Source organism: Panthera leo, chromosome D4, assembly GCF_018350215.1.
Source record: "Panthera leo isolate Ple1 chromosome D4, P.leo_Ple1_pat1.1, whole genome shotgun sequence".
In the NCBI taxonomy this organism is placed as follows: Eukaryota; Metazoa; Chordata; class Mammalia; order Carnivora; family Felidae; genus Panthera; species Panthera leo.
In genome coordinates, this window is record NC_056691.1 from 57,062,005 (window position 1) to 57,077,287 (window position 15,283).

General features: G+C 37.1%; 1 protein-coding gene across 6 annotated transcripts in view; it reads left to right on the top strand.

Annotated features, from left to right (window-relative positions):
- The window catches only part of LOC122205554 (phospholipid-transporting ATPase FetA-like), a 107,251-nt gene that overhangs the window by 22,702 nt on the left and 69,266 nt on the right, over positions 1-15,283 (top strand). For all 6 annotated transcript variants that reach the window (XM_042914020.1, XM_042914019.1, XM_042914015.1 and 3 more), the window contains one exon: positions 4,118-4,180. In XM_042914020.1, the coding sequence (XP_042769954.1) occupies positions 4,118-4,180 (63 nt within the window). The remainder of the gene's footprint in view (positions 1-4,117; positions 4,181-15,283) is intronic.

The window sequence follows — 15,283 nt, forward strand, 5'->3', positions numbered from 1 at the left end:
CAGCTGGGGCTTGGAGGAAGTTGAAGTTGGTTTGTACCATTTTGCCAGTTGGAAGACTGCGAATTGGTAGATCAATACTCCAGCCCTAACTCCAAGTTTCAGTAATATTGTTTTCATTTCTATGTTATGTGATTTAGTTCAAGGTCTAGGCAGCTTGGAGATTATCAGCTGAAGGTGGGACCTGTTATTTCTACCTTTAGATTCTCATGTCCAAATCCTATAACCATGTCTTATAGAGCTAGTGCTATTCCTTGCCTTCTCTTGGATACTTCTTATGAGTCTAGAGTTTTTCAACCTTCTTGTTAAAATGTGATGAGCCTTCTCCCAGATGTTTAGTAATTACAGAGAGAAAAATAATAAGTTTAAGGTGGAGAGTTCTGGCAGACACCATCTTAACCAAGCAATCTAAGTTCATATCACCAGGAATACACATGATAGCATGTATCTCCTGATACATGCACTAAGAAGGGCATATCAGACAAACCCAAGTTGAGGCACATTCTACAAAAAAATTGGCCAGTACCCTTCAAAAGTGTCAAGATCATGAAATGCAAGGAAATAATGAGGAACATTGACAAATTGAAGAAGACATACAGCTAAATGCAATGTAGGATCCTGGAGCCAAGAAAAGAAGAAGGAGAAGGAGAAGGAGAAAAGAAAAACCAAAACAACAACAAAAAAAATGGCATTAGTAGAAAGAATTGTTTTGTACTTCAGTTTATAGTGTTATACGAAGGTTAATTTCTTAGTGTATAATTATCCTATTATGGTATATAAGATGTTAACATAAGAGTAAGGGGGGGTGAAGGGTATATGGAGATTCTCTATAGTGTTTTTGCAACTCTTCTGTAAGTTTAAAATTATCTCAAAATAAAATGATTTTTTTAATGTGGTGACCAAAATTGGCTTTTTTCTTTCAATAAGGGTTATTAAAAAACTACTCTCCTCATGAGTAAGATAGAGTATTTCCTATAATTGGTGTATTCACTTTAATTTTTTAGTTCTTTTGTAATTATGTGTTGAATAGATATAAAGTTTACAACAAATGTGTAATTTGTAAAGAGTAACAATAACATGAACACAAGTGTAGCTTGAAGCTCTCAGTATGCCTTTTCCATTCTCCCTACCTTCTCCCTAAACTTTTTCCTGAATTTTGTACTTTGTATTCTCTTCTCTTTACAGGTTTACCTTGAAAATGTATGTCCCTAATGATATAGTTTTGCATGATTTTTAACTTTATGGAAGTGGAATAATATCATATGTATTCTTTTTCAATTTTCCCCCTACATATTATATTCCTAAGATTTTATCATGTTAACGTATTTAACTGTATTTCCTTCATTTTCATTGCTATGTAGTTTTCTATTACAGGAACATAACACAGGTTACTTCTCTATTCTACCATTAATGGCTATCTGGTTAGTTTCCAATTTTGCTATTATGAGAGTGCTACCATACACATCTTTGTATATGACATATTATGAGAGTTTCCCTAGGGTGTATACATAAAATGGACTAGCTGGGTTATAGGATAAATCCTCACCAACTCTAAGATAAAGCCATATTATTTTCCAAAGTGGTTGCCCTATTTTTAATACCATCAATAGTATGTAAGTGTTCCTTCCAGTGGTTCTACTTTCTCTCTAGCACAATATTATTAGACTTAAACTTTTTTTTTTTTTACCAGCTTAGTGGGCATGTATATAGAAATTTTAAAACATTGCCATTTATTGATTGACTACTTTGAATCAAGTACTCTGGCAGACATTTTCATACATTATTTAATTTAATCCTCTCATAGCTCTTCTCAGTCTGGTGGAAGAAGCTAATGTTGTATTTAGTTTGCAATAACATAATTACACCTCTCTCTCTCTGACACATTTATTCTTTAGTGGGTCTTTCTCCATCTTGTGTGTCCCTAATTTATTTCCTGTTTCTTTTTTAAAAATCTCATTGTAGAAGAAATTTGAGGGAAGGATCTCTGGTTTCTAAGTGGTTAATAGCATGCTCCAAGTCGCATTGTCATTAATTAGTAGCAGAGTGAAATTAAACCTGGTTCTGTAGATCCTAATGTTTTTTCTTTTCTTTTCTTTTTTCTTTTCTTTTCTTTTCTTTTCTTTTCTTTTCTTTTCTTTTCCTTTTCCTTTTCCTTCTCCTTTTCCTTCTCCTTTTCCTTCTCCTTCTCCTTCTCCTTCTCCTTCTCCTTTTCCTTTTCTTTTTTCTCTCTCTCGCTTCCCTTCCCCTCCCTCCACATTCCATTCCTTCCTCCCTTCCCTCACATTCTTCTGCTCCTCCTCTGAGGTTTGTATTTTTCCCCCTCTCAGTTTAACAGCTTAAATGTACTTTCCGGTTGGCTGCTATGTAATATGATGTGCGTGCAGAGTTCCTGATTCTAACTAAACAGTCATTACTCAGGTCTCTGGCTGGCCATTATGTTCCTTATAACCATTTCACATTCCTAGCTATGCTCCTTGTGTGGATTTGGCCAGACTACCCTCTAAAAGCTGCTGGTGGCCCTACAGGGGTTGGAGAGAAGCCAGGACTTCAGGATATCCCATTCTTGGCTCATCTTTCTTGGCAGCAATAGAAACTCAAGCCTACTGTGGAGGTGTACACAACTAAGAGTAGAACTGGGTGCCTAGAGAATGGTGATATTAGAACTGCTAACATTAGTTAGGAGAACACAGGTTCTTTTGACAGAAAAAACAGACTTTAGGTTGGGATACAAGCCTTGTAGCCAACAAGCACAAAGTAATTTTGTTTAGTCTGCATAATATTTAATTTTCTTTTTTTTTTCAATTTGGATGCATGCACTCTCCAATTTGTCACAGTACCCAGTATTTCATTTCCTGTTGTTTTACATCTAACTACCTGCTATTAACTTCCTGGCTCCCAAAGTTATTTGATGGAACCCTGCCTAGATTATTGAAATATGAATTTTATCCTTAATGAAGTCACTTGGGCCTCACAGAGACCAGAACTGGAAGATACATTCTTATTCCAAATCATAGTTGTCCAGTTGGTTGTGCTTTTTCCTGATAGCTGAACATCTCTTAGCTGGAAATATCCTTTTACTTAGAGTTTACATTTCCCTCAAGATATGAGTTTTCCCCCCATCTAATCTTATTTGGGATGATTAAGATGAAAAGACTTTTCTAGTCTTGGCTTATCCACACTTGGTGACTTGGGAGACCTGAAAGAAATTGATTAAAATAAATATACTTTATTGGCCTTTTCTGGGTTGAGGATAAAGAGAAAGAAGGGGGAAAAAAGCAGGGTTTTTTTGTGTAGAAAACCAGGTGTCAAATATTTTATTTAACTCATTAATTAATGTGATAATCAGTAAGATCTTAAGATCAGTTTAAATGAAAGTGTAGAAGCTAAGTATTTATAGGCAGTTTAATGAAGAAAGATTAAGATTTCTGAATTATACATAAAACTAATTGAAGTCCTAAAGTGCACAAGTCATAACCTTTGGAGTTATGTTTTTCACAAGACATAAAATATTTGTATCTCTATGGGATAAAAATCTATAGAAAACTAACCAAAGGCAGGGGTGCCTGGGTGGTTCAGTTGGTTAAGCACCTGACTTTGGCTCAGGTCATGATCTCATGGTTTGTGGTTCGAACCCTGTGTCAGGCTGTGTCTGAGAACACAGCTCAGAGCCTTGAGCCTGCCTTGGATTGTGTTATCTCCCCCTCTCTCTGCCTCTCCCCCACTCACATTCTGTCTGTCACTTTCTCAAAAGTAAATAAACATTTAAAAATTAAAAAAAAAAAAAAAATCTAACCAAAAGCATAAACCCAGAACTTCACTAAGAGATCACCTGGTAATTCTTTTGCTTATCTCCAATGATCTGTCTCAGATAATTTTTCTGACAAAGTGTAGTCATCAGCTCAGACTTGGTTGACAGAAAGTAGAATCTGTTTGCCAAGCTTTGAAAATATAACTTTATGATGAGAACATATGAAATGAATTCTAAAATTTAGCATATGTGTCTTAGAGGTAGATTATTTTGGATTTCTGAGAACAAGTACCAAGTGTCTTAAGCACATGTTTCAGTGAAATGGTATTGGCATGAGAAATTTTATTCTGAATCTTTTTATTTCCTTTACAGAAATTCCATGGAATTATAGTTGGCACTACCGTGCAATGTCTCTATTTGAAAGGCAAGATGGAGGTAGGTAAACTCAGTAAATATTTACTCAGTAAATAAGTAAGTATGTATGTCATTTTTATTGCTTCTAAAAAGTAAGTTAGTATGCGTGTGCACCCATGTACATATGACAGATAAACAGACTGGCCACCATATCAATCAAACCACCAATCAATGAAACCTCCAATCTACCAAACAACTGAACAAGAAAGGAAATATACCTTGCAAAAGTAAATACTTTGTACTTACAAGTATAAGCTCCACTGTTTTGTTATCTGAGAATTCTAATTTGAGTAGTTCTAATCTTATCTTTTGTTCTTTTATTTCTACTTTTATTTTGTACTTTTATTTGGAGGTTCACCAGAAAAGCTTGTGTTCCTTTTTCTCTCCCCATCCTTCACAACTGCCTCATGCTAAAAAGAAGTGGTCAGTGTGAAAAAAGGTTGCTGAAACAGATAAGGTCATCCTTTGCAGCCTCTCTGTGGACAGAGCAAATAGGTCTGGCTATGGTGTGAGGGAGGATTTCCATACCACTTCCATGTTCTCCTTTGGTGAGTCCAAATACTAAAGGGAGCTGAGGTAATCACACCCAAGCCTGACATGAGGAAAAAAAATTTTCTGACATAAAATTTTCAAAAAGGAAGCCAGAATGTAGTTCTATATTTAGAACTGCCTGACATGAAAAAATTTTTTTTCTGACATAAAATGTTGAAAAAGCAAGCCAGAATGTATTTCTATATTTAGGCTTCCTTTTGAGGAACGAAAAAAGTGCAGAGAATGAAATTAGGTCACTGACTTCAGGCCACACTAAAACTTTTTTACTTTCTGTCATTGTGCAGTTGTCCGATTCCTGGAGAGAACTTATTTCAAGGGCATGAGCCCTAGTTCCAGAAAGAAGAGTTCCGTCCCAAGGGCATAGGCTTTAGTTCCAGGAAGAGGAAGTTAGGGAACTCTCAACTGAGGGAAAAACCAGGGAGCCCTTTACTACTCTCAGAACTGCTAAAGGAAAGAAGGCTGAGGAAAACAAACTAATGGACCAGTTTCTCCTACATCGTCTTATGAACAGAAAATATAGAGAGCAGAATACTTTAGGGAGTAGTAAGTTCAAAGCAAATGAGGAATGTGGCGATCATCAATAAAGACTGATTTACTTATTCAACAAATACTCATTGGTCATCAAATGAATGCCAGCCACCGGGCTACATGCTGGCAATACAATGGCAACAAAACCAGACAGAATCCCTGCTTTCATGAAGATTATGTTTTAATGAAGGACAGCCTTGAATTAAGTCATAGCATGTTAAATAATAGCACAGAGAAATATAAAATTACAGCTACAATAAGTGCTATGAAGTAAAGATCATTTGGGAGACATAGTGGTTCAAGCATGGATTCCGGAGCCATACTTTTTAGGTTTGAATCCTAGTTCTACCACTTACTCTGTTATCTTGAGAAAATCTCTTAATTTCTCTATGCTACAGCTTCTCATCTACGAAATCAGGCTATATGTAGTAGTGCTACCTCGTAAGTATGTTGTGAGGATTAAGTGAAGTAGTATTTGTAAAGAACTTAGGACACTATCTGGCATATGGTAAACACTAAGTAAATGTTTATGTAAAAAAATACAGGAACTTTGATGGTTTTGTTGTTGTTCAAGAAGATAATTTAGAACTTGAATATTTATAAACATGGGTTATTTCAAACGTCCAAAGTTTTACTAGTGACAAATAATTGAAATCAGTTTCCCTGGCCTAAATCCCTTCAAGTAAGCTAGGCCTGAGCAGTGAGCAACTAGTACTGGTCCATCTAGGATGTCCTTTTAGCTTGAGTTAATAACAGTGGCAAGCCCAGTAATTTGGCCTCTGTCCTTTTCTAGGCTATCAGCCTATTCTGATTAGAAAACTTATAGTACCTAGAGTGAATATTGACTGGTTCTAGAATCTTGCTTATCTGCCCTCTCCTTTCTATTTTTTCTACTGCTTTCTTAGTTCAGGCTCTCATCATTTTGAAATGTTGACTATTATAGCAATATTTTAAGTCATTTTATGAATGCAATCTGTTCTTCTGTAAATTCATCATATTAATTTTCTGAAATTCCAGCTCTATTGGTTTTTTTGTTTTTGTTTTTTTTTTCCCTGCTCAAAATCTTTCTGGGATTGCTTTTCAGGTAAGGTCATCAGCCTAACATTAAAGACCTGATTTTACAGTCTTTTCTCCTGCTTTCTTCAGACTCTTCCTACCTCTGTACTATCATACAACCTGTCTGGTTTCAGTACCAAACTTTTCATTAGGTTCTTCTTCCTGCCTAGATACCTGTCTCCTACCTTTATATTGAACCTATATTCATCTTTTAGGCTTAGTGCAAGTTTTTCTCCATGAAGCTTCTTTCACCAGTTCCAGCCACCAGCCTCCCCTGCCCCCATCCTCCACATCATCTTTCCTTCTTGAATTCTTACAGTGTTTTCTGAAGTTTTTAAAAATAATAGCTTTATTGAGATATAACTTATATGCCATCAAATTACCCTTTTATTTTTTAAATTTTTTTTTTTTTTTTTTTTTTTTTTTTTATTTATTTTTGGGACAGAGAGAGACAGAGCATGAACGGGGGAGGGACAGAGAAAGAGGGAGACACAGAATCGGAAACAGGCTCCAGGCTCTGAGCCATCAGCCCAGAGCCCGACGCGGGGCTCGAACTCACGGACCGTGAGATCGTGACCTGGCTGAAGTCGGCCGCTCAACCGACTGCGCCACCCAGGCGCCCCCAAATTACCCTTTTAAAGCATAAAATTTAGTGACTTTTTTTTTTAATTTTTTTTAATGTTTATTTATTTTTGAGACAGAGAGAGACAGAGCATGAACGGGGGAGGGTCAGAGAGAGGGAGACACAGAAACTGAAACAGGCTCCAGGCTCTGAGCTGTCAGCACAGAGCCCGACACAGGGCTTGAACTCACGGACCGCGAGATCATGACCTGAGCCGAAGTCGGCTGCTTAACCGACTGAGCCACCCAGGCGCCCCTAAATTTAGTGACTTTTTAAAATGTTTTTTATTTATTTTTGAGAGAGAGCATGAGCGGGGGAGGGGCAGAGAGAGGGAGGCAGAGAATCCAAAGCAGGATCCAGGCTCCACACTGGATCAGTGCAAAGAGCCCCAACGTGGGGCTCTAACTCATAAACTGTGATATCACGACCTGAGCAGAATTCAGATGCTCAACCAACTGAACCACCCAGGCACCCCCAGTTTAGTGATTTTTTAATATATTCATAGAATTGTGCCACCATTACCATAAATTAATTTTAGAACATTTTCATGTCAAAAAGATACCCCATACGCATTAGCATTCATTCCCAATTCCTGCCTTCCCCAGCCCCTACCAACCACTAATTTACTTTCTATCTCTATTGATTTGCCTATACTGGACATGACATAAATAGAATTATATAATGCCTGGCCTTTTGTGAATGGCTTCTCTTGCTTAATATTTTCAAGGTTCATGTTGTAGCATATATCAGTACTACCTTCCTTTGTAAGACTGAATACCATTCCAATGTATGTATACACCACAATTCATTCATCAGTTGATGATAGACGTTTGGGTTGTTTTCATTTGGGGGCTATCATGAACAATACTGCTATAACCATTCATGTATAAGCTTTTGTGTGACCCAAGCTTTCTCTTGGGTCTCTCCAATTCATTTTAAGTCTTATTTATATCCTATCTTGAATTGATGCTTTACTGTTTGGGATATATATTGTGTGGTTCTACTAAATTGTCTGCCTAGAACAGTGCTTACAGAGTTTCCTCTGTCCTGGAAAGTATACATGTATATGTTTATACATAAATACTCTGCCAAGGATATACACCAATCTGTTTATGGTGGTTTCTTTGGGGAAAGGGAGAAAAAGGGAAAGGAAACTTATTTTTTCTCTTTATATTTCTGATTTTAGACTTTTTATGGTTAAAACACATTTATGTGTTACTTTGGATTATTTGAAAAATCATTAAAGAAAAAAGTGTAATCACAAAGGGAAGTCAGAGAAGTTAAAAGAAAAGGACAGAAAAAAAATGGGAAAAACAGGAGGAGGGGGATAGATACTGTGGCATTTAGAGCAGATACTGTGGCATTTAGAGCTTTAGTAATAGAATCATATACAATACCACATTTAAACAAATACAAAAAGTAGACATCTATGATGCATCACTCTGAACATAGTACAAACTATTGAATTGTACATTTTATTTTGGATAGGTGAATTGTGTGTATAGCTCAATAAAATTATTTAGAATAAAACAGACATCTAAAGTTTTTAGAGTTAGTTTGTGGAATTATGTTTCTTTAGAAAATTTAAAGCAACAATTGAACTAATTTTTAGGAACTTTCCCTGACCTCAGTAACAGGAGCAGCCAGATAAAGTACATGATGCCCAACTAAACTTGAATTTTAGTAAAAACTGAAACAAATTTTAGAATAAGTATGTCCCATATAGTATTTGGAACATATTTTGTTTTTGTATTTTTATTTGCTAAATCTGGCAACCCTAGACAAAGAAGATTAACTTTGAATCTCTTAGAGTGAACTTGCTTCTTTAGCATTACCAGGATTTACAATTAGATCCAGCTTTGTGTGAATGGCCTTTTGTTTCTAACTAATGGCCTTTATTGTAAGTTTCCCAATCTCTCATCTCCTATCCCAGGAAGATTTTATGATTAGGAAGCCATGAAAATGATATCTAGCAGTTCAATCAAACATGATTGATTTTACCTTTAATAAATTGATTTATTGATAAATTGATTTATTGATAAAAAAAAAATCATGCTCAACTTTGCAAATGATGTCAGAGGGTCAAAGTACCATTCCCAACTTCCATCTGCCTAGAGTAATATCTTCCTTGAAAGGAAAGGGAAGAAACCAAAGGTCTACAAGAGGAATAGTGGGTAGGGCCTTTAGTTTTGATCATATCCTGAATTGTAGCAGCTGACCAATGTTCTGTGTTAATAAATTAGGACTTGGTGGGGTGTTTTGTTTTGTTTTTGCTTTTATTACTATTTTGATTTTCTATTTGTTTTATTACTATTTCATTTTCTTTTATCACTATTTGATTGTCCTTTGAGCAATTCTAGCCTTATTTCTGCTCAACTCAGACCCAAGAATTAGTGAAGCTATGGAGGAGACGGGAAGAGGCAGAGGTACCAGAAGAGTTATAGTAGCTCAAGAACTGGACTTTTCATGACATTCAGGACTTTAGTGAGCTTCCTCTCCAGGTTGTTTTTTTTTTTTTTTTAATTGAAGAAAATGTGATTTTATTATCAAACTTTCAAAAGAATTCCAAGTGTATTACAAAGAACATCCATATTCACCTCACCCAGATTCCTAATTGCTATTATCTTATCACATTTGCTCCATCCGTGTGTGTATGTGTGTACATACTACATATATTTATATATAATAATCAGTTGTTTTGTGAGCCTTTTGAGAATAAGTTGCATCCACGATACCCCACCATCCCTAAATACTTCAGTGTATATTTCTCCACATTGAGGATACTTTGCTGCTTTAACTACCATATAATCCTCCAAGTTAGGAAATCAGCATTAATATAACATCATCATTCAACCTCCATTTAAATTTCACCAACTTCCCTAATAGTCTTTTCTTCCTTTTTGACATACTGCACCTTCCAGGAACACATGCTCCTGTTGGCTCTTCAGCTTCCTCCAGTCTGAAACTGTTCTCCCTTTTCCCCTGCCTTTTCAGGTCCTCAACAGTTTTACCTCTTTTTTTTTTTTTAACTTCATTTCTTTCTTTTCTTGTCTTTCCTTTTCTTTCTTTTTTCTCATTTGAGTATAGTTGACACACAATGTTACATTAGCATCAGGTGTACAACATAGTGATTCGACAGGTTTGTACATCATGCTCTCTTTACCACAAGTGTAGCTTGCGTCTGTCCCAATATGTGGATACATTGATACATCACTCGTACAATATAATTGACTATATTCCTGATGCTGTGCCACTTATTCAGGAAATGCAGGCTTCCTGTTATGGGATGTATGAGTCTCCAGGTTCTTTTTGACACTGTACTCTACCCACCCTCTTCAGCCATGCTGAATATCCTTCTGTTTGCTGACCTTAGCCTAGAAAGATCAACAAAGAATTAGCTGAGGTTTCTCTTCCAGCCCAGCTGTTCTGTGATTATGTAGATACTCCCACAAGAAGGAGGTGATTATCCTCCATTGGAGGGGTTTAGACAGAAATCTGACCACAATTTAATAAAACATGTTTTCAAATATCAATTCACTTGTGTCCTTTTTCATTCAATGAATCTTCATTAATCCAAGGCCTAATGCTGAACTAAGTAGTGGAATACAGAGATTTAAAGACAAAATTAAAGGAAATATATGATCTGTACCTTTAAGTAGCTCTTAGTGGGAGAAGATGGTATTATAAATAAATATGAACCTGAAACATAATGAAGTAGTGATGAGAAAACAAATGAGCTACTGCTTATTCTACAGGACTACAGACCCAGCCTTGCTCATGGTGACTCTCTGCTACGTCATTTAGCTAATCTATGTACCATTCCTCAGATGGGAATATCATCTGTTGGCTAAACTCCAGATATCTAAGAGATGCAGTCTGGAGAGAGGAAGTATAAAAATTTTCGTGTGTAGCCAAGACTGGAAGTCATATGGTTAGCTAAATTTACTGGTAGCTATATAATGTTTCAAATTATGCTATTTGACTACAGTAGGATAAATTGTGATCATTTGAAATCTAAGAAATACGAGTTTTCCTAAAGTAAACTGACTCCAACTAATCTGACCAGTAATTACAGAAATTGGCCAATTATCCTTCACCTGGCAGTTATCCTTACTTCTTTTTTAGAGATGGGAAAATTTCAGCTACGTACATTAGGTTACTTGGGTGAAATCACCTAGGCCTATTGATCTAGAATGACAATAAGGGGTCATTGCTGAATTTCTCCCACTAGCACTTGGGCTTAAATGATTTAGGAGTCTGGCAGTGTAAGGAGAGAGCACATAACTAATCTATGAGACTTGTACTCCTAAAGATCATCTCACTGTTCCTCTTAGCTGGAAAATTCCATTTGTGATTGAGTTCTCACTGTGAGCAAGGAGATATTTGCTGAGATCATCCTAAACCTGATTGCCACCTCGCCAACTGGCCTTCCTCTCTTTTTCTCCCTTCCTCCTTTTTCCTCCTGGTTACTTTGTTTTCAGTGTGCCTCTTTCTCTAGTTGTCTCTTATAGACTTCATTTTCCTTTTTAGTTTCTGCCACTTCCTTGTCTGGGCTAATCTGTAATCTTCTGTAGCTTTAACCACCTAAAACCTGAAATTGGATTACATCAAGATTGCATAAGAGCTAAGTTTATCACCCTGGCATTTGAATCAAAACATTAAGACGGAGGCTGCTTCTATTTTGACACTTCTCTTCTACTACCATCCCACCAAAGGACTGAGTAGAGTTCCCCTCACTGGACTGTGGCTTCCTCTACTGGCTAGATTAGCTTTGTACATCCACAGGAGATAGCTGAAAGTTCAAAATCCATTAGGCACAGACAACTGTATCAGTGATGGTTATGGAATCTCCTTGACATAGCATAAGATAAAGGACAAAAAAATATCATTTAATGAGCACTTTTGATGTGTCAGAAATTATATAGGCACTTTATAGTTTCCCTCTCATTTAACCCTCACATTAGCATTTTAGGTAAGATTTTATTACCCCATTTTACATATGAGGAAACTAAAACCCAGAAGTAGAAAGTGACTTGCCCTAAGTCACTTAACAATTTAGTCGCAAAGCCCAGTCTAGAATAGCCAAATTTTTCTAAGCATTTTTATATATCAAGAATTGTTCTAAAACAATGCTTTGTATTCCTTAATTTATTAATCCTCACAGTAACCTTATGAGTAGGTATTATTATCATTTCTATTTTACAGACTAAAAAAATGAGTCTCAGAAAGGTTAAGTAACTTCCTCAAGGCTACATAGCTGGTAAGTGGAGGATTGAGATTTGAACCCTGGCAGCCTCAGTTGCTCATGTCATTAACCCCTGTTGGAGGCTGCCATAGTTTTAAACTCTAGGTCCACTGCACATTTTATAATACCAAGTGGCCTGGCTTCACCAGTATTCTGGCCCTTTCAGTTCAATTATTTTACCACCTACAGTCCAGCTCTCATCTCAGCACATGTCCTTTTGAAACTAGGCCTTCAATCCACAGACTGTAAACTAACCCTTTAGTTACCAAAGATAGACACATTTTCCAGTTACCAGAGGTCCAACTAGGTGTTTGTCTCCTTGAATTCCATAGCCAGAACCTCTTTAATGAGACTGTCTCTTAGACTTTCCTTGTCTAAGCTAATTTCCAGTCTTCTGTAGTTCTAACCTCTCATCCATAATTCACATTTTGTCACTCTTGTTTCAGCCAAACAGAAATGAACTTTGACTTAACAAGTAACAGGGAAAACACTTAGTCATCCCTGTCTTTTCTCAGTGGTATTCACAAGCCCTAGAGAATCTTGAATTAATCTTTTATTAATCAGTCTGATAACTGTCTTCCTGCCTTTATTATCTCAGAGATGACTTTCTTTCCTTCCACTTGTCTTCTATCTCTCTCAGACTTTGAATTTCTTCTCCTAGATGGTTGTGCCAACTGATGTTTTAAACCATTTTTCTCATCATTCCTGCTTTTCCTTTTTTAGTGGTGTCTTATGAAATCTGACTTTCTAGCCCTCAATTCCTCTTCCTTTCCTGATGGAAATCCTCCTTTCTTTTCTTCTTTCTCTTATTTCATGGAAGATCCGGTATCAACGAGCCAGAACTATGTAAAGGTTAATCCTGCCCCCAATATGGAGTTTCAGTCTGTCTCCACCAGCTCAGGCTCTGAACTTTGGGATCTACCTCTTTTACTCGACTCTTTTTTTGCTTTTTAAGTTTATTTATTTTGAGAGAGAGCATGCATGCATGCATGTGCGCACGTGTGAGTGAGTGCGGGAGAGGTAGAGAGAGAGGGAGAGAGGAAATCTCAAGCAGGGTCCATGCTATTAGCATGCAGCCTAAAGTGGGGTTCAAACTCATAAAGCGTGAGATCATGACCTGAGCTGAAATCAAGAGTTGGATCCTTAACCGACTGAGCCACCTAGGTGCCCCTGCTTTACTCTCAAACTCAAAGAGGGAGGTATGTATTAAATTTCTGTGCAGAGCCTGGACTCCATGTATCTCTTAGGGTTTGGTGGGCTTAGAGAAAATAGCTTACTGCAGCCAGATGAGTTGCTGGAAAAACCTGTTAGACCTTTAGTAAGTTAAAAATAATTAGTAATATCTAGGATTAAATTTAATAAGAAATACAAAATTCAATAAGAAAATATTAGAATAGAACTTTATCAAGAGTTATAAAATATTTTTTAAACATTTCTTTTTTTTGACATTTATTTATTTATTTTGAGGGAGAGAGAGAGGAAGAGGGAGAGGGAAAGAGAAAGAAAGAATCTCAACCAGGCTCCATACTGTCAGCACAGAGCCTGATGTGGGGCTCAGACCCACAAACCACAAGATCATGACCGGAGCCGAAGTCAGACGCTTAACTGACTGAGCCACCCAGGTGCCCCAAGACTTATAAAATATATTTTAATAAACAGAGAGACTGTGCTGGGTCTTTTGGATATGATTAGAAGGGCACATGGCATGGGAGAGACTGATTTTACTTATCATTGCCTGAGCTGATTATGAACACAGTAGAAGATTAGCCTACTCAGGGATTGGATAACCTCAACACTAGTAGAAACACCAATGCTGTCCTGGTACTCTGCCCTAATCGGGCAGTTATCTGGGCCACTGAAAATGTCCCTGCACAAATAGTATAGGCCAACCAGCAGCTCTAAATCCTATATGCAGCTAAATTATCTAAGCCATACATGTTCTACTTTTTTGGAAAACCTAAGCTACAATGGTTAACTGAAAGTCTTATATCACAAAGTTGTAAATAAGCCACTAACTAGCCAAAACAAGGCACAGCAAAAGGTCCTACCAGTTCCGTTTCAACTTCCCCCATCTTTATTCACATAATCCTTGTAATCATTGGAATGAAATAATGAGAAAGAATTGCACTAGTTGAGTAGAACATACTACAAGGTGCATAGAAAGATGGTAAACCTAGCCCAGGGAAGACTCATATGCATTGCTAGCAAGGTAACTATACAGGTATGATCACAATGCATAGAAGAGTGGCTTCCCAGGGGTACACCAACAACTCTCTTCCTCACAGGGATATATAGTGTGTCACTGAGTGGGGGACTGATAGTGCAAAAATGTCAATTCATCCCAGTTAATCTGTATAATCTCTCATATCCTAGGGCAAAAGCAGCTAAACATCCCAGTTTCACCTTTCCCATAATTTGTATAAATCCCTGAACTTCCTCATAAATCTGTATTTTTGCACTGCCCAATGTGCAGACTTTGGCCCCTTAGGTATTTTCTATAAGAAATTTTATTCATGTGGGGCGCCTGGTGGCTCAGTTGGTTGGGTGTCGACTTCGGCTCAGGCATGATCTCATGGTTTGTGGGTTCAAGCCCCACGTCGGGCTCTGTGCTGACAGCTCAGAGCCTGGAGCCTGCTTTGGATTCTATGTCTCCCTCTTTCTCTGCCCCTTCCCCAACTCACACTCTCTGTCTCACTCTCTGTCTCTCTCTCTCTCAGAAAAATAAACATTAAAATTTTTTTTTAATTTTATTCATGTTATGACTTCATGTTGTTTAGTAATTTCTGCTGATGACTAAAGGAGGAACAGAGGAAATTACATGAAGAACCATAAGAGTCCTTGTCTTATCATTGGCTGTCTCCTCAGCTATTTTTCAAAAGTCTGTTCTAAACAACAGGTATTGGTGAGGATATGGAGAAAAGGAATCCTTGTGCACTGTTGGTAGGAATGCAATCCATTGCAGTCACTCTGGAAAACAGTATGGAAAACTTTGCCTCAAAGTTAAAAATAGAGCTACCCTACAATCCAGCAATTCCACTACTGAGTACCCAAAGAATACAAAAATACTAATCCAAAGGGATACATGTACCCCTGTATTTATAGCATTATCTACAATATCTAA